Raw genomic sequence first — 19,490 nt, 5'->3', positions numbered from 1 at the left:
GCTCATATACATTAAGTTCTTTAGGTCTTAGTATTTCTTAATAAAATGTCATTTAAAAAAAAAAAACTTTCTTTTTTTAATTCTTTGCATACTTCCTGCTTAGAATCCATGGATAACACCATCTTGTTGAGGTAATGTGATCTTTATGTTCTTGAGTTTTATATTATTTTTCCTTCCTTGGCAAAAATTATAGCTGCATGGAGAAGTGGCAGCTCACCCTTAGTGTCACTGCTGGGTTCCCAAGCAGCTGGAAGGACTGCTGCTTTTTAGGACTCCCTGGGGATTACTCTGGGATGGAAATTCTCAGCCTCAACTGGAGTTTAGCAACAGTAAGGAAAAACAAAAGAAGTGTAATTTTCCAAAATCAAGTTGACTAAGACTCTTGTCTTCTCATTTACTCACCCTCCCTTCTAAAGGGTAACTCTCAGGACACTTCATTATGTTAACTGGAATTATATCAGAGAAAGAACCCTGCTACACTGAAGCCTGGATGCACAGCCCAATGCAGGTAGAAAGCCTTGTGAGTTTAAATTTTAAAAATAAACTTTCTACATGAAAGCTTTTCAGTGATTTTTTTTTAAAAATCTTTTCTGGCTTGAAGTATCATATACATCTCTCCCATTCAGAAAAGAAAGTTTTGCCAAATCAATCATAGCCACATTTGCTGATTATTTTAACTAAACTCTACACAAGTATTTGACAGTTTTCCAGATCATACATTGGTCTAAATAGAGAATTTTAGGAAAATATGTACATGATAGTTGAACAGATATTGCTATCATTTCACACATCATTTTGGTAAACTATGGCTTAAAATTATAGTAAATACAGCCATCTTTGATCTTTGACCACGCTAGGTATTCTTTGAACTTTCCCAAGTTTTGTTTTGCTTTGTTTTCCTTACTACTTATAGAAGGGAAATTTGCTGGATATTGAAGTTGCTTATTTATAATTATTCTCCCAGGTCTTATGGAGAAGCTAAGGATTTATGTCATTACATACATTTAATTGTAAGGAATTCTATGGCAGTCAATGTACACAGAATGTAAAACTGTTCAAAAAGAGTCATGATATTTCTTAAGTAAAACTTAAGTGTCTGTAAAGAAACATCCCGAAGGAGAATTGTACTGGCATTTGTGTTTTGGGTGCTATGGAATTCATCCTACCTCTGCTTTCACTCTTGACTCCTACAGTCTCTTCTCCATGAAGAGCTTCTTTAACAATGTTAAGTCAAATGATGTCATTCCTTGGATGAAAACCTCACAATAATGTCCCATCTCTCTCAGAATGAAATCCAAAGTCCTTACCTTGGCATAATAGCAGGGTTACCACATAATTTATCATCCAAACAGAACTCTTTAAAGAGTGGAAGGGGCCTTCAGAGTAATTGTGCCAGGGAAACAGGTGTAAACCATGATTGTCCAAGCAAACCAGGCCCCTACCTGGTAGATATCATGTTCTATCCGTGTCCTCTTCTTTCAATCCTCACTTAGCTCCAGCCACATTGACCTACTGGATGTTTTTCAGATATAGCAAGTGTGCCCAGCTACCTGGAATGTTCTTCCCTAAGATATCTGCATATCTTGCTCTTTTCAACTTAATCCTGGTCTCTACTCAAATCTCATCTCTTCAGGAAAACTTTCCTGACTCCTTCCTACAGTAGTATCCCTCTTCCCCTGTTCACTCTCACTTCTTATTCTGCCTTATTTTTCTTCATAACACTTATTACATCTTTACATAATTATATATGTATTCTTGTTTGTTTGTTTTCTAGTTGGTTGTGCCTCCCCCACCAGAAGGCAAGCTCCATCAGTGGATGAACTTTGTGTTGCTTATTGCTGTGTGCCTGGCATCTAGAACAGTGCCTCACACCTACTAGATATTTAATCTTACTCAGTGAATGAACAAATGAATACCTACATAGAAGAATAATAAGTTGATGGCCAGAATGGAGGCTGTTTTAAGAGGAAAGAGCAGCTTCACTTTACTTATGGATGTTAAGTGACAGTGCTTGTAAACTAAGTAATAAATGAGAGGTGCCAGGAAGAGTATTACATAATACAAAGAATGAGTTAGGGAAAATTTTGTCTAAAGTGAATGGTTAAATACAGTATTCTAGAGAAATGCTGACTCATTGAGATTTTTTACCATTTGATTATACTGAAATATTTCCTCCCTGGTAATGCATATTTTATGTCTTTCTAATATATTTCATCCATTTGGGTTGCCCACCAAGTGTTGTAATTCAACTTAATTTTAAAAAGTTATTTCAAATTTTGTGACAGTTACTAGATTTAGGAAATCCCTTAACAGATGTTGTCTTAGAAATGATCATGTATAACTATCCGAACACCACCTATGTGCCAGGCATTAAAGTGTTTTACAAATGTTATTTTATTTAATCCTCCCAACAAACCTATATGACATAGGTATTCCCATTATCTCCAATTTGCATTGAGGAAACTGAGGCACAAAGAGGTAAAGGCGGTCTGACTTCAGAGCCCCTAACCCATTGCCTTTGCCATTTTGTATGGTTTACTTTTTCTTGTTGTTGTTTTGGAATCACTATCAGTTTATTATTCCTGTTAATCTCTGTATTCCAATAGAAATACCCTGAAAGTATCCCCTGATTTCTCTGTCAAATTCTAAATGAAACCTTTTGTGATTCAGTCTACTTAACCACTACCAGTTGTTTTCCCTTAGCTTTTATCACTGTGGATTTCTATCTTGGTTATGTTTTTCATTGTTTATGGTCTTTTTTCACTGGAATGTCACCCTTTCGAGAGTAGAGACCTGTTTCGCTTACTGCTATATTCCTAATGTGTAAGTGCCTGGTATGTAGCAATGCTCATAACTATTGGTGGCATGAGTAAATACTGAATGAGTGAATTGTATCAAAACTTTTTCTATATGACTAATGTGATTCAATCAGTCAGCCAGTATTTATAAGCACTAATTCTGTGCCTAGTACTGTGCTCCATATATATACTAATACACACACACACACCTATTTATATATGTGTGTGTGTGTGTGTGTGTGTGTGTGTGTATAGTATTTGCTAAATGTCATGTCCTCTTCTAAGTGCTTTACGTAAAGCAACTCTTTTACTCTCTACGATAACCCCTTGAGGTGGTCTGCAAAGATTTAAAAAAAAAAAAAGACATTAAGACATAACTCGTTTATGTAAGGAGCCTTAAATCTAATTAAGAAATAATACCAATAGAAGTGAAATAAATAGAAAACAATACAAGTTTATAATTCAAGCAATTATTAAATTGTGAATTACAATTAAATTTTGAGGAAAGGGGAATATAAGTAGGTATTTCAACTTTTAAAAGGAGTTGATACTTTATCTTGGTCTTAAGCAAGGGGAGGAATCGGATAGATGAAGGGAAGAAGACAATGATATTTCTGGATAGAACAACTGAATTAAGGTAGAGAACAAAGATGATCTTTGGGGCCTAGGAATAATGGTATACGTTATTAGGCAGGTAGAAGAGACCAGACCATAGACAGCTTTGAAACCCAGGCAGAAAAGGTTAGACCCGAGGTGGCAGGAATCAGTGAACCACTATATGTGAATGCGTGCGTGCGTGTGTGTGTGTGTGTGTGTGATTTATAAAGTCAGAAAAATAAGTCTTTGCAGCCATTACGTCATGTGGGTTAATGCAATAAAGAGTATAAAGTACTAATCCTGGTTCCTGGTAAACAATTAGCTGTTAACTAAATGGTAGCTATTATTTTTACTGATAATAATAGCAGAGAAAATTTTGCCTTAAGTTTTTAATCTGGATAAATAAACTTATTTTGGGTTATTTATATTAGGTCTATCTAATTTGTCTTTATAAAGTTAAATACAGTTTAATCAATAATAGTATTGATTAAGACAAACACTCAGGATGAGCAGACCCCACGTATACTCCAGCAAAGAAAATGTGTTGTTTTAATGGCATCCTCACAGATAGAGCTAAAAAATAATCATATGGTAAAGTTTTCATACTATCAGTTACCTGTATTTCATTAAAATGTGCTATTTGCCATTGTGGAAAACAATGTGTTATTTCCTCAAAAAATTGAAAATAGAATTACCATGTGATCCAGCAATTCTACTTCTGGGTATATACCCAAAATAATTGAAAGCAGGGTCTCAAAGTGATAATTTGTACACCCATGTTCATAGTAGCATTATTCACAATAGCTAACACATGGAAGCCACTCAAGTGTCCATCAGTGGCTGAAAGTATGAGCAAAATGTGGAATATATACACAAGGGAATATTATTCAGCCCTAAAAAGAAAGGAAATTCTGACATACGCTACCACATGGATGAACCTTGAGGGCATTATGCTAAGTAACATTAGTCAGTCACAAAAGGGCAAATACTATATGATTCCACTTATATGAGATACTTAGAGTAGTCAAAATCATAGAGACAAAAGTAGAATGGTGGTTGCCAGAGGTTTGGGGGAGTAGGGAATGGAATTATTGTCTAGTGCGTGTAGAGTTTCAGTTTTTATAAGATTAAAAGAGTTCTGGAGATGGTTGCACAACATTATGAATATATTTAATATCACTGAAACTGTACACTTAAAAATAGTGAAGATGGTACATTTTGTTATGTGTATTTTACCACAATAAGAAAGAAAAATTGGGGGAAAGAAGTGCTATTTGCAATTCTACAGAATTCAGTTATAGCTTTTTGATTCCCCACGGAGGATTTTTCACTAAAATTCAGCTGGTATAAAAACACATTTCCCAGAGGGATAAACAGAGAAGACATAATAACCTCTGCAAGATCTTCTGTAAACTTCAAAGAATATGAGAATGCCTGTAAGGGTTTTTGTTTTGTTTTGTTTTGTCTTTTTTTTTTTTTTTTTTGGTGATGATAGGGGAGGTGGAGTATAAACAAACTGAAGCTCAAGAAGCTTTAAAAAGTCTAATTATAGTGTAGCAATTTCTTTAGTACAATATATTTTATATTTGCTATTCTCCAAACTATTTCCCAGAGTTAATAATGCAACTTATAATTAAATGTTATGCTAGATAAAGGGACATAGACCAAGGTTCTAAATGAGCTAGATGTGGATGGAGAGGTCTGAAAAACAGAGCTTCTGAAGGGAGAAGGACTAAAGAGTTGAAGAGGAAAGAAATAGAAAGCAAGGGAAGGGGAGAGAAAAGTGATTCAAGTCTTTGCAAGATTTTAAAGCCAAGAATTTGACTTAGAAGAAAATTAGTTAGAAACCACTTAAATTCGTATATGCAGTTTACATTATTGCTCATGTCCACCAATGCAGAAAACATTTTCTGTGCAACAAACACTCTGGGACTGCTTGGAAAGAAAGGTCATCTATACACAGAAACATACGACTTTTGCTGCTGCACTGTTGGATTAATCTTTAACAAAGTCTTAAATATTTCTAATTCCTTTTGCCCTTAAGCCTTGGAATTTATCAGACTTTCAGCGGTGTTCTCTCTCCTCCCCCACCTCTCTCCTTCCTTTCCCTTCCTATGGGCCGGTGACTCCACACAGCCCACACTGCCCTCCACACCCTTTACATAATCATCCACCTGAAGTGGGGCTCTGTGGACATAACCACTCATTTCTAGCCGTGGTCTGTGCAGCCTGCTGCCAAAAGTTCCCTTTGCCTCCTGAGGGCCTTTAGGCAACTTTTGACACACACTGAGTTTCTAACAGTAGGATTAACTTTGGGCGAAAGTGCACTGTGTATTTTGGGTGCGGGTCACTGTTTGCTCTTCTGGTTTGCCTTGTACACAAAGGCTTAAGCAAGGCTCCTTTGGGCATTTTAGTTTAGGGTGTGGAGATTATGTGACACAGTTGTCAACTCTTGGTTTTCCTTCAGGGCAATTAGCTGAAAACTGGTTTCACTCGATTTGTTTTGGTTTGTTTGGACCAACTATTTGCTAAAGCAGAAGGAGCCCACCTTCAACACGGAGGCAGCCCCTACAGAGAGGTTGGGTTGGTTCTCTGCAAGCTCTCCATCCCCGCCAGAAAATGAAACCATTTACAATATTTCCTACATCACGGTGTCTCTTGTCATCTGCTCTCCCGAGCTTGTTCCAAATGCTCCCTTTCTGGCCTCAGGTAAAGTTCCCAGAGCCCAGGAACTGGGATCCAGGGTGGTTTCCTTTCCCTGGAACAGCAGGCAACTAGGTCATGGCTGCATAACTGCAGAGCAGCCAGGGCATGCTCTGGGAAAAAAAATAGTTGCTGAAACCAAAGTATATGTAAAAGCACTATTTCCCCTTTGATTCAAGAATATTATCATGAACCTTAGCAGAACAAAACAGTGGTGCTGACTCAGGCTTCTGAATATTGCCCCTGAACCTGACCGTGCTTTTAAATTGAGCTAAGGGTTTAAACAACGAGTGGACTCATTTAACTCTGTTTATTGCTAGATCCTCTGTTCTGGCTTTGTTCCAGAGATTTCCGATGGCTCCAGCAGCTCTGGAGTCAGTATCTCTGATGTGTTTGCATCTGACCTCTGACCTAAGCTTCAGGGTTATTTTCAGCTGTTCCTTGACAGGGAATCCAACAGCTGCTGTTTAATACCACCGACAACTTGTAACACACACTGAGTTTCTAGCAATAGGATTAATCTGCCGATCCTGGGCTCTGATTTAAGCTGTCTATAATTTTCCTGCACAAGGCATGGGGGAAAAGTAAAACCCGAATCTGAAGTACAATGTTATCCTTTTTTTAAAAAGTGTAGCAAAATATACATAGTGTTAACCTTTAATCCAAAAAACCCAAGACATTTTCCTGCTGCAATTAAAAGCAACAGCAAAGTATATTACTTCCTAGTAGTTGTGGCAACTGAACTTGAAAATACTGTTCAGTGGAATAGATGGTCTTAAAGAAATCCTGACTTGGTAGATATCTATTGATAACTGCTCATTGAAATATTTTTTAAATGTCCCTAAGAAATCTGAGACTCTGAGAAAAATGTGACCATTTCATATAAACTTCATTTGACAAAAGGCAGTAAGTTTTAGGAAAACAGATTAATCCAAAAAGATATTACAAACAATTTTGTGGCTTAATCCCAAAACAAATGCCAGAACTTATTTTTAAAGTACATTTTTGGGAGTTTTCTTTGCATGGAGGAGACTTCAAAAATTTTGAAAAGATTGATACCCAGGTTAATGACTGGCTGGTTTCAAAGCCCACCAAAACTGTATAGATTCAGTGGCTAAAGTAATTTGGGTTGTGAGGATGTAATTCTTTTTCCATTTGCTATCAAACATCAGCTGATAGTCAGAGAGCTAGAAGCTGCCCTCTGCATTTAAGATAATGGCCAAAATAACAGGCGTTCAGTGTTACCATACTAGGGGTGTGGCGATTCTCTCCAGTTCTTTCCTCTCTCTCTCATGATAAACTCAATGGGGTTGTCTATTTTTAACCTCCTGTTCTTTCCTTTTGGCAGAGTAATCAGTGCGAGGGGAGCTCTTGCCCTGAATGAATCCAAGTAACCCCGGTGGTTGCCTTCTGAAATGACCAGCAGACACACATCTGTACGGAGGCTGCCCAAAGCATAAATTCTGGTTCTAATGTACCATGTCCAGCCAAGGAAGTCCTGGTGAGGAGTTTTCTACGACAACAGTCAGTTCAGTAGCTGTGCAGGCTGGGGACTCCAAAATCGTTATAGCCATCATAAAGGTAAGCTGACAACTTCCTTTTTTCTGTGTAGCTGTGGGCTTCTTGCTGTGTGCTGTTAATCCTAAAGAACATTCCACACAATCGGCAGTACACAGCATATAGAAAATAACCCAGCACGTACATCTTATTGCTTTCTTAAATTGCAACTAAGAGAAAAATCTCTAAGTTTCAGCCAGTTGCTAGAGTTTCTCTTTCAGTTAGCCAGAAAACATCTATAAGCAGCTTGATTTTTCTAAAAAGCAACAACAAACTCTACCATATACTTTCAGTTTGGTTTTTAAAGACAAAGCATTTGTGATTAAAAGTTCGTTATTGCCAGGCTGGAGTTCAGTGGACCTGGGAAATGTCTGTGATTTTTGAGAGTGGATGTGATGAAGGAGGGAAGAGGAGGGTCCCAGCAGATAAGGGGTGGCATGTTTTGGCATGATGAGCGCAGGGAACACCTAATAAGAGACTGTGACACGTGCCCTCTGCAGCTTTGGTTCTGACATGGTAAAAACACTAGTAAATCCTTGTCACATGGTTGGGGGGAATAAAGACCCTACCAGGGAAAGTGCTGAGGGCATGTGTCAAATTTGCCCCTAACAGCAGGAAGTTGAAGCCACTTGGGGCTTAAAGGTTTTTGCATGTTTTATGTCAAACAGTTTGCTCATTTGCAAAGGTGACCACACATCTTTAGGTTGAAGAAGGCATCCATGATTTTATTTCCTATGAATATGTCCTGTAAAAATCCCTGAAACCTTATGCTGGGATTTAGGCAACTCACCACCTCAGGAATTCAGTGTTTAATGAAGGGAATTCAGCACACAAGCTGGTGCTCACCGCAGCCTGTTACTTTCAGGGCCCCACCAAGCTTAATTGAATGACATTTCTGGCCTTTTGTAAGAAGCATAGAGGACAGGCCTCTTTACTTTCACTTAATTGCTGCAAACTTTATGTTAATGTGAAAATTCGTAACAGGAAAGCAGCACTTGACATTGAGCAAAATGATTCACTCTAGAAGCACTGAATGCAAAGTGTGCCTACCCAGGCCGATTCCCCAGGGCTCTTAAGACGTGGTCTACATAAACAGAACCTCTGCTGTGTCCCTTGACCTCTATTCTCTTCAAAGGCAATGAGTGGACATGGAAAGAACCCTGAAGCAAAAGTAGCAAAATTGATAATTTGTGTTTGATTTTATGATGCTTTGAGTAACTGCAAATTTCAGCAGAGAGGGAAAAGAGGAAAAATTACTGTTTTTTAAAAAAGTTGTTAAATTTTCTTTCCCTTAAATATGAAACATTTCTTAGAGTAGGATGAGGAAGAATGCATACAGAGTAAATGATAAAAGAATCAGAGGTAAATTGACAGTAAGAAAATAAAACCTCTAAAATTGTACTGGAAACTCTTATTTTAACTGAACTGTGTTTCTAAGAATGTTCCCTCCGTCCTCCCTCCCCAGCTCCCTTAGTTCACTGCCATCCCATATGGAATAAACCCAAGCTATTCAAAGTGGGAGGTCCATCTGAAGGGAGTAGAAGTGCCTGTGTCTGCTCTGTATGGACTTCTCATTTCTAAACAGTCTCAGGGCACTGATGATCTAGAATAGACATGTGGTTTCTCATTTCTCTTCAGCAATTCACTTAGCCACGTGCACATGCCTGATAGCGGTTCCTCTTGCTTCATCGGTTGTTTCTTCTTAGAAAAGCAATTCCTTAGGAAATGCAATGATGAATTATATCTTGGAGCAATGAAAGGGTCCTAAGTGTGGAAAACAAGCTGGCTGCATTCAAGTAGCAGTTGTCACACATCTAATTTCACTGACATTTTTATACATACTTTATTGAATATTCAACAACAAAATTTGGAAAATATTGTTTTAACTTTGGAATAAGTGAAAAATCAGTTGCTTCATCTGCTGTTTATTCTTTCTGGTTGAATCAGCAAGGCCAGTGTAAAGACACTAATCAGCCTAAATTACATTTATGAAACCTTTTCCCTTTGGTGAAGTTTGCACTCTACTTGCTCAAATCACTATTTTTATAGAGTTCAGTTTTGTGAGTGAGAGAATGTAAAAGTGTGTGAATTATTCTATAATTTGGTACTCTTCAATAATACATAATCTATTGTGTATATTCCTCATTTGGGAATTTTTAATTTAAATCCAGTATGCTAAGAGAAAGGAATTTATCCCTAAGCATAAAAAAAAGAAGGAAAGTCAGGGCATGGATTTATGTTAGACCTGTTCTATTTCAATTTACGTAAGGCCTGTCTATCTCTGTGGAAAGAATAAAGTGTTCACAGTGTAACTGGAAGCTTAAAAAAAGAAAAGAAAAAAAAAAGGAGAAGGGTGAAAGGGAAGGAACAAGAGGAACTAAAAGTGCATTTTATTTCATTTTTATTTTTAGTGTGGCAAGTGGGTACAATTTCAATTGGCTGAATCACAGCCCAATCTTCTGGAAATTGGAAGCAATCAAGATGAAACCAGAAAACTTCTTCATGATCATGAACTTCTTTTGGCCAAGCTCAAGGTAAGGTATTAAGATATGAAGCAAATACAAAATTAAAAAGAGATAAAAAGCTGTTTCTTACACTTCCTCTTGATTCCCCTGGTGCCACTGGCCTATGGCCATGTTAACATAGTGCCAGATAGGTAATGGAAAAACACTATAGTTATTTATGGGCAAACACCAACATTGGAGAGAAGTAACAAGATTTTTTTCAACTTTCCCTAATGTGATAGAAAATATGGAGTGATAATATTTTCACTGTGGAGAAATAAGTACCTTTTTTTTCCTGGCTGCCTCAGTGGAAAAAAAAAAAAATTCCATCATTTTTCCATTTCATGCAACATACTGTCAAGCCACAACAACAGATCCAAACTTCCTATTGTTAATGAGACCTGCTGGCAAAAATAATATAGAGGCTTTTTCCCTCTTGAACTGTTGAAAATATCTGATTTTATATTTAATATTAAGAGTTCTTGAAACCAAAGAATGGTTTTAATAAATAGAGTTATTATTACCTATATGTTGTGGTTATGTAGTTAAGAATCTAAAAACAGTATTGGTTTGAGATTGCCAGGTAAGGTATCTAATCAGAGACAAGAATGTAGTTTGTGGGGCCCTGTGCAAAGTGAAAATGTGGGACTCCCTGTTCAAAAAGCAGGAAAAAGCTTTTTCTTGGCCTGTCATGGTGTTTTTTAAATCTGCTATTTAATGTCTGTCTCCTTCAGCCATGGGGATATATGTGGGGTGAGTGCAGCCCCTCACAGGCACTGGGCCTCAGTCCTGGCTCGGTGCAGAGGGTGTGGGCCTAACTCCACCCCTTCCCGAGCTGTGCCCTGACCCCTGCCAGGGCAGATGACAGAGGTCACTGAGCAGGGGCGGGGGAGCAGACAGGATAGCAAAGAGATTCTCTCCCCGAAGGGCAGGACCACACACGAGATGAAGCTCCCATCCCCCAGCACTTCCTCTGTTGTCCCATTGGGCTTCACTTATAAAGCACACAGTCAAAGATAAAATTGTTAAGAATTTCAAGACAGTGACAGGTAAGACGTTAAACTCCAAGTGGTTTCTCCGTCTGAGAATGGAGCCCTGTGCAGCAGCCAACTCTGTGAGTAATAACCCTCTTAGGCAAATGAATGTCATCACTAAGATCAAAGAGGTTTGATTCAGAAGGCTGCAATGACTAGATGTTCTGTGTCTTTAGTACTTTAATATTACTGGCTTCTTTGAACATCTAGCCTGGAATTTCCACTTGCTTCCTAGATTTAGAGGCAGATCTGTTCTGCTTCTGACATATACCAACAGCAGTAGTAAAAGTAAAAGGGAAAATCAGACGGAGAAGTTGAAGAAAGAATTAGTACTGAAGCAGGGGGCTATTAGAATCCAGAATTTATTCTCCTGTGTAGACAGCTCCTTGCTCTGGGCTCTGGGCTGTCTTTCAAGGTAGAAATCCCTGGTGACCAGGAAGTCCTTTGTATATCTTAAAAAACACATGATGATGTGAACAGTCATTGAACCAGGAATCAAAAGACCTATGTTTTAGCACTAATTGTGCTGCTAACTAGTGTCGTTTGGCCTACAATTCAAGGCTACACAAAAAGCTCAATATTATGAATTGTGGAAACCCAACACTTCCTTGCAATTCTTGCCCATCCACAGAGTTTTACTTTCTCAAGGTCTCCTGTGTCCGCAGCCCCTTCATATGTACGTGCCGACTGTTTCTAAAGTTAACCTGGATTTGAAGCTACATCCCTTCCCCAGGTCCCGCTAGCACTTCATGCCCAGCCAGCACTTTCGGGTACACTGATGAACTGTGAGTGGTGGGGAAGCTCACAGCAGTCTGGGTCTCTCAGGCTACCTCTTTCCCCCCCAACCCTATTCCTGTCCAGGCCCACAACTCCAGGGAGAATTCTTTCTCGTAAGCAGAGCAGTTCATCTCTACTTAACAACTATGCTCAAATTTGCATACCTACATCCATTCAGGAGCTCAGCTGGAAAAGTGTTTTCCATTAACAGGATCCATCTTTAGAAGGTGCTTGTGATTCTCAATTTTAAAGTCTTGTCCTTTAATGCCAGTCTTCTGGCCATGGACTAGCCTTCTGGACTTCACGCTTTTATCTGTAAAAATGATTGGGAGAGGATGAATCAAAGGTTCATATCTATTGTGGATCTTACCATAACAAGCAATGGAATAGTGGGACCATTCTGCCTCTCTGCACGTGGATCTAAGAACATGAGGTCTCAAGTAAAAAGGCCTTTTGGCTTCACGCAGGCCTCTAACCATGACCTCTTAATGTCTATCTCCCATACCCTCTCCCGCCCCACCTTACCCAACAAACCAGCCACTTACCCCCAAGAAATTTTAAGTAGTAACATCGTTTTGGTTAAAAAAAATCAAGGAGTCTGAAGTCTGTTTCAGATCTGCTGACAAAATACTTTTTTAAATAAGAAAAATGTGAATTCCATATTGCAAATGCATAGAGCACTATTTTAATCAATGTACTAGTTATTATGCTGTTAGGGTAGGTACAGTCTTAACCTGTAGCAGAAAATTGTTGTACCAAGTCATTTTTAATATGAGCTTTTTGAATGATAGGAACATTAGTAGTTCAATAAGCCAATAATATTTCATATTTAATGTTCATTCCAGTCCTTTTCCTATGCACAGGGCCCTGGGATTTGTTCTAATTATAAAGAAGAATGTACTCTTAGGAGTGTCGGGAGGGTGTAGGAGTTCTGTGCTGAGTCCACTCTGCTTTGGGCAAAGCAGATAGACTCTCTTGTCTCAGGTTCTTTATTTGAAAAATTATGATAATAACAGATACCCTTAAACACCTAAAAAGGAAATCTGGGGGAGACGTGCAAAGATTTATAGAAGTGCTTGCTGTTGATAATTAATATATCAGAGAAATTTGGATGTTTAATTTGATAGAAAAGCTATTTTCTGCCTTCCATTGAAAAATATCTCAGACCATAATAATTTAGACTAAAGGGAAAAATTCTGGAAACACAGAATTTTTATGAGTGTTTCTAATGTTGGTAATGTCTTATACCCCAGAGATCTTATTTTCCTTTCAGCAGGGTACTTAACCATTCCTGTAGAGTGTCCAGAGAAAAAATACTTCCCTATTTTCGGTGGGGAAAACATAGTCATGTGGAAAAAGCATTCATTCCCTAAAGGCATCTAGAGTCCCAAACCAGACTCGATTATTTTTAATGAGAAAGAAGAAGTTCAGGAGAGGGGAGAGGGAGATGTAAGCAGGTAACAAAGATCTGTCTGTGGCCACTGTCAACACTGTATCCTCAGGTGGTCAAGGAGGAAAAGAGGGGTTGGAAATGCCTTACGAATGTTGCTGAGAACTTTCTATCCCTTAGTATCCATCTTGCAAGTAACTACATTGCTATTGTGCAAAGGAATTACAACTGTAAGAACCAAGAAAACCTCTGGACCCTAGCTCCTGTATTTGTATTTAATACATGATATTAGCATTCAGTGAAGAATGACCTTTTAAAGTATAAAAAACTGAAAAATTTCACCTCTGACTTGACTCATAAATCTATCGACTCCCTGATTCTGACTAAATCTCTGACCCAGTGAATGTTTATTTTTGTCCTGTTTCTCTTTACTTAGTTAAAAATGAATAGTCAAAATATATTAGTAGTAAAGTTTAAAGTCTTAACTAAAACTTATTCCTTAAATAAGGAATAGTGTGATTTTCTGCTGTAAACTGGAATATTTAGTGTGAATACATTATTTTAAAAAATTATTATTGTGGTAAAATATATATAATATAAATTTGCAATTTCAACCATTTTTAAGTGTACAATTCAGGGGCATTAATTATATTCAGCATGTTGTGAAACCATCACAGCTATCAATTTCCCAAACTTTTTCATCACCCCAAACAGAAACTCTGTACCTATTAAGCAAAGACTCCTACTCCTCCCTTCCCTGGTTACCTCTAATCTACTTTCTGCCCTTATGAATTTGTCTGTTTTAGGTATTTCATGTAAATAAAATCATGTAATATTTATCCTTTTGTGTCTGGCTTATTTCACTTAGCATATAATGTTTTTAAGAGTCATCCATATTGTAGCAGGTATCAGAACTTCATTCCTTTTTATGAATGAATAATTTTCAAATATATGGATATACCACATTTTATTTATTCACTCATCTGTCCATGGACACTTGGGTTATTTCCACTTTTTCAGCTATTGTAAATAATGCTACAGTGAATGTTGGTGTACAGGTATCTGTTTGAGTACCTGCTTTCAATTCTTTTGGAGTGGAATTGCCTAGTCATAGCATTTCTGTGCTATCTCTTTGAGGAAACACCAAAATGTTTTTCACAGCAGCTGTGCCATATTACATTCCCATCAGCAATGTACAGGTGTTCCAATTTCTTCACATCCTGGCTAAACTTGTTATTTTCTCTGTGTGTGTATGTGTGTGTGTTTAATTATAGCCATCCTATTAGATGTGAAGTGGTATCTTGTGGTGGTTTTGATTTGTATTTCTTTAATGACTAACGACATTAAACATCTTTTCATGTGCTTACTGGACAATTGTATATCTTCTTTGGACAAATGTCTATTCAGGTCTTTTACCCATTTTTTAATTGGGTTGTTTGTTTTTTGTTACTGAGTTGTAGGAGTTCTTTGCATATTCTGGATATTAATTCCTTGTCAGATATAGGATTTGCAAATATTTTCTCCCATTCTGTAGATTATCTTTTCACTTTCTTGATGATGGTCTTAATAATGTATTTTAATAAAGTAAGTCTGTGTGACTTGAATTATATATACTTACATATTAGAGAAAATTTTATAGCATGTGTGTTGTGAATGTGATGGAACCCTTTAGGACAGTATTGGAAGAGGACTAACCTATTTTACATTATCTATGTCATAGCAGTGTTTTACCCTAAATGTTTACTTCATATAGGAGATTCGTTTTCTCTCCTTCGTGTTTTCCTATAGACCCACAAGTTAGGGAATTCTACTCTCTCAGAAATGTTGCGGACGATGCTTTCACCCATGTCTTCTCTTCCCTTCTCTTCCTTTAGGAGTGAGGGGGGTGTGTTACCCAGTTGGTGAGACTAGGGGAAGAAGTGGCCATCATGGGGAAGCCAGCCTCAAAGGCTCTCTCTGCAGACTCTGACTACCCATGGGCTGCAGGTTCTCTATTCTCTCTGCTTCTGCATGATTTGGCCAGATGTCCCTATGTGGAAGAGGAAGGCCACAATCCAACCTACACAGAGCAGCCAAATATGTGTCTATACCTCAGACCCAGTTGTCTCCATAGGCAGGTCACAAGAACTAGATTTTTAAAGAGAAAAAGAAAGTCAAATCAAACCCACCCTCCAGTCCAGCTTTACCAGTAATAAGAGCAGATATTTTGATCCATATCTGACCTTGATATCTATTTCTCAGTTGATTTGGAATCTTGAGGAGAGAGAGGTGAAATTAATTGGCACCTTCCAAATTCCAACACTTAATTGATCTTTGGTTCAAAGGGATCTGTGTCTTAGTGTTCTATACATGTAAAGTACCTGGCATATTTTCACTGATCATTTTGACAAAGGTCACTGAAACAATGTAGGAACAATGCAGGGTTCCTGGGGGAGTGGGAACTAGTGGACGGTATAATTTCTCTTTTAGACTTTTGAGAATAGAGAACTTTTCTATTTAAAAAACAAAAATAGTATTCTCACAACTATGAAACAGCAAAGCTTCTCAGTGATTTTCCCTGGCTGACTTAACACTTTCCTAGTGTACAGGGTATTTCTTTTCCCAGATGTTCAGTTCCAGTGAATAGTGTGGAGCTGTGGAGTGAAATAAAATTCGAATAGCATTCTCTGTATTTGGAAAGTGCCATGGGCAATCTTATAAAATATTGTTTTTATAAGATAGGTTGGTTTAAGAGGCTAGAGAGTCCGTGAGATAGGCTTCTCAGACATGGAGTTAAGGCACATTAAGATTGCAGATATCACAAATAATTTGTTACTAGTTTGGGCTAAGCCGCAGTTCAGAGGATGTCCATACTTAATGAAGTGTTGATGCGAGTTGATTTACTAGAGGGGAAGGAGTTCTATAAGGAGAAAATTTTGTTGGCACAGAGCCTGAAGAGTACAAAATTTGGAAAGGACGCTCTCTATCTTATCCCTGTCTTGGTTTAGCAGTCAAGGTTGGGCTCCTTGGCTGAAGTTGAAGGGCCTGTGGGAAACATGAAGCACTCATCGTATTGCTTTGTGGCTGGGACACCAAGTGACACAGAGTCCACAAGAAGAGAAGCATCTTCCACACTTCTTCAAGGAACAGAGCAGGGCTTGGTTATAGCAGATACTGGCAACTTTTTTGACAACTCTAGAAGGACGCAATATACAAGAAGATTACGGTAGATTAAAGATGGCCGTAAAGTCTTTGGCACTCTTCCCAATGAGAAGTGGGGTCTATGTTCATTCCCTTAAAACTGGTCAGACTCTGGGACTGCTTTGAGCAAAAGAATACAGCATAGATGATGTGGTGCCAGTTTCCAGTCCAGTCTCAAGAGACTGGCCGCCTTCTCTTCCTGTAATTTCAAATAGTTGCTCCTGGAACCTAACCAACTGAGTGCGTCAAGGAGCACTATGGAGAGGCCCATGTGGAGAAGAACTGAGGGTCCCAGCAACAGCTCTGGCTGAGATCCTGGCCAACAGCCAACCAACTTGCCAGCCCTGTGAGTGAGCCATTTGAGCCATCTTGAAAGTTGATTCTCCAGACCTGGTTGGGCTTCCAACCTGACCTATGCGGAACAGAGACAAGTCTTACCCACTGAGCCCTGCCTGAGAATCATGAGCACAATAAATAATTGTTATTTTAGGTCTTTAGAATGTACCGTGGCTTGTCACACAGCAGTAGATAACTGGAACAGAGGGCAAGAGCAATGGTGGCATCCTCTAGGGATTTTGAAGGCAACACTCATGAATGAAAAGAGACAGGCAGAAGAAAACAAGAGTTTTCATGGAGAGACAGTTGAGAAGCAGAACTAAGATTCTTTAAAATGAAAGATGGTATGATAAGTAAATAAATAAATAAAAAGAAAATTTTGAAGTTTGTGAGTGATCTACTTTTGGAAAAATGATTCTGAAAAGCAGATGCAAAGATATCTATTATAATGTTAGTCTCTTTGACTTGAATTTTGATATACTTTCTTGATCAGGAGGAAAAAGTTTGTAGTTATAATTCAGCACACAAGGGTGTGCACAGAATATTATGGGTATATTGTGGAAGGAATGACTAATTCTGCCAGGAAAACTAGGGGAAGCTTGACAGAGAAAGTGATTTATGAGCTGTCCTGGAGGTGAATATGAGTTTTCCAGACACCACTGACCAATTTAAAGGACAAACGATGAACTGGAAGGAAAATATTTGCAATTTATATGACAGTCAAAGGGTTATACTCCTTCATGTTGATAAGAAAGACAAATAAACCAAAGATAAATAAATAAAAAATAGACTGTTCACAGAAGAGAGGCAGATGGCCAATAAACATGTAAAAAGAAGCTCAAGGTCAATAATGACCTGAGAAATGAAACTAAATAATGATCAAAAGATAAATTTTTAATTGCCTATACACCATTAAAGTTTAAAATATTGATAACATTCATATATGGTGAGAATGTCAGGAAAAGGGCATTCTACTATACTGTTGGTGAGAATTTGGATGAACACAATCATTTGGGTAACTAGCAAGCATTAAAATGTAAAATGCTCACATCCTGAGACTCAGCAACCTCACCTCTGGGAATTCATCCTTGGAAATGAAAGCACTAATAAGGATATAGATATGAAGATGCTTTGCTATGATATTAAGCATCTTTTCACATGTTTTTGGTAGAATAACCTAACTGGAAACAAAACAATATCCAACAATAGGGGAATAAATTTATAAGCTGATTATTTATGCTACTTTTATACTGTGGAAGAGTATGCTGAGCCCTAGGACTATTGCTGTGACATAGATGAACTTGTGAGTGTTTAAACCAGTGTTGGTTGGGCTTTATGTTATTTGTCACCAACATATTCCTATTTGAAAACTTGGTCAAAAGTCAGGATCACAACTAACATTTTTGAGATCATAGGCCTGTAGTTTCCAAGCTGTTAATTATTTTAAAAGTATTCCTTTAAAATATAAATCTACAAGCAAAATTTTTAATGGAAAGTAGAACCCATAGTCCTTATTAGTTATGAAAAGAGGGTCTTGGTCCAAGATTTGGACTGACAAGGCAGAACTCTGACAGTTCAAGAAATATAAGTGAGGGGTAGCAGAGGTAAGATGGTAGCAGGTACCATAGGACCCACTCACCCCCACTCCCAATCTTCAATATACTGAGTTAGATTAAATGTCAGGGTAAAAATATACCTTTTTCATTCTATCCAGAAGGCAACAGATACTTCTGCTCCAGAAGAGCCATAAGTAAGTATTGTACTTAACCAAGAACGAGGGGATTTTGTTTTGTTTATTTGTTTTAAGTCTAGTACGACTCCTACCTGATTAGCCTTAGCCAGAATGCATCTTTTCTAAACTCTAGACTTATCTTAGATATACTATAAGTATAAATGTGTAAAACTCAAGATGTTTTCAAATAACATGGCTATATCATTCTCATGACAAGTTCATCTAGCTATTAGTCCTCAGGAGAATACAGCAAACTTCTGATTCTGTGGTTAGCTCTGATCTTCAAATTACCTGTATCCTCCATCTCCCACCTAACACATATTTGAAGTTCAGGGACTTGAGTGAGATTAGAATTTTTGTCTTTTTTTTTTAAATGTCTTAAAATTGGATACTGGTTCCAGTTCCAGGAAAGATGGAATAAATACCCTCCACCCTGTCTCCATTAAATGCAACTATAAACCTTGGCAGTATGTATGTGTGCTGAGGATGCTGAAAATGAGGGACTAGCACATAGATTAGGGAAAGAGACCAGAATTCCAAAGACCACCAAGCCAGCAGTATTGTTTTTTCTCTCTTCAGTATTACCCAGCTTGGATTCAAAAGCAAGTTGACACTCTGAAGTATGCATCAGATATGGACAGAAAAAGTTCCAGAAAAGTCTTCTCTTTCAGATCTGAGCACTAGAAAGAGGACTTCTGTGAGTCAGACAGAAAGGGAGGAAATACTGTGCTTTTGCTTTTGCTTTTGCTTTGTGCTTTTCTATTCTCTCTGCCCCAGCCCAGGCTATCCCCCAGTGATGGTGAAGATGGAGGCAACAGGCAGGTGCCTGAATCTCTGAGAGAGGGAGTCCTCTCTGATCAGAGGACCTGTGGTCCCTGAGCT

General features: G+C 38.1%; 1 protein-coding gene across 1 annotated transcript in view; it reads left to right on the top strand.

Moving 5' to 3' along the window:
- The first annotated feature begins 7,465 nt into the window (after positions 1-7,465).
- The window catches only part of CCDC141 (coiled-coil domain containing 141), a 215,036-nt gene continuing 203,011 nt past the window's right edge, over positions 7,466-19,490 (top strand). The window contains exons 1-2 of the mRNA XM_061202688.1: positions 7,466-7,679; positions 10,067-10,189. Coding sequence (XP_061058671.1) covers positions 7,578-7,679; positions 10,067-10,189 — 225 coding nt within the window. The 5' untranslated portion in view covers positions 7,466-7,577. The remainder of the gene's footprint in view (positions 7,680-10,066; positions 10,190-19,490) is intronic.

The sequence above is a fragment of the Eubalaena glacialis genome, chromosome 1 (genome assembly GCF_028564815.1).
Source record: "Eubalaena glacialis isolate mEubGla1 chromosome 1, mEubGla1.1.hap2.+ XY, whole genome shotgun sequence".
Classification (NCBI taxonomy): Eukaryota; Metazoa; Chordata; class Mammalia; order Artiodactyla; family Balaenidae; genus Eubalaena; species Eubalaena glacialis.
The sequence above is the reverse complement of the archived record's forward strand: the minus strand, read 5'-3'. Positions and strand labels throughout refer to the sequence as shown.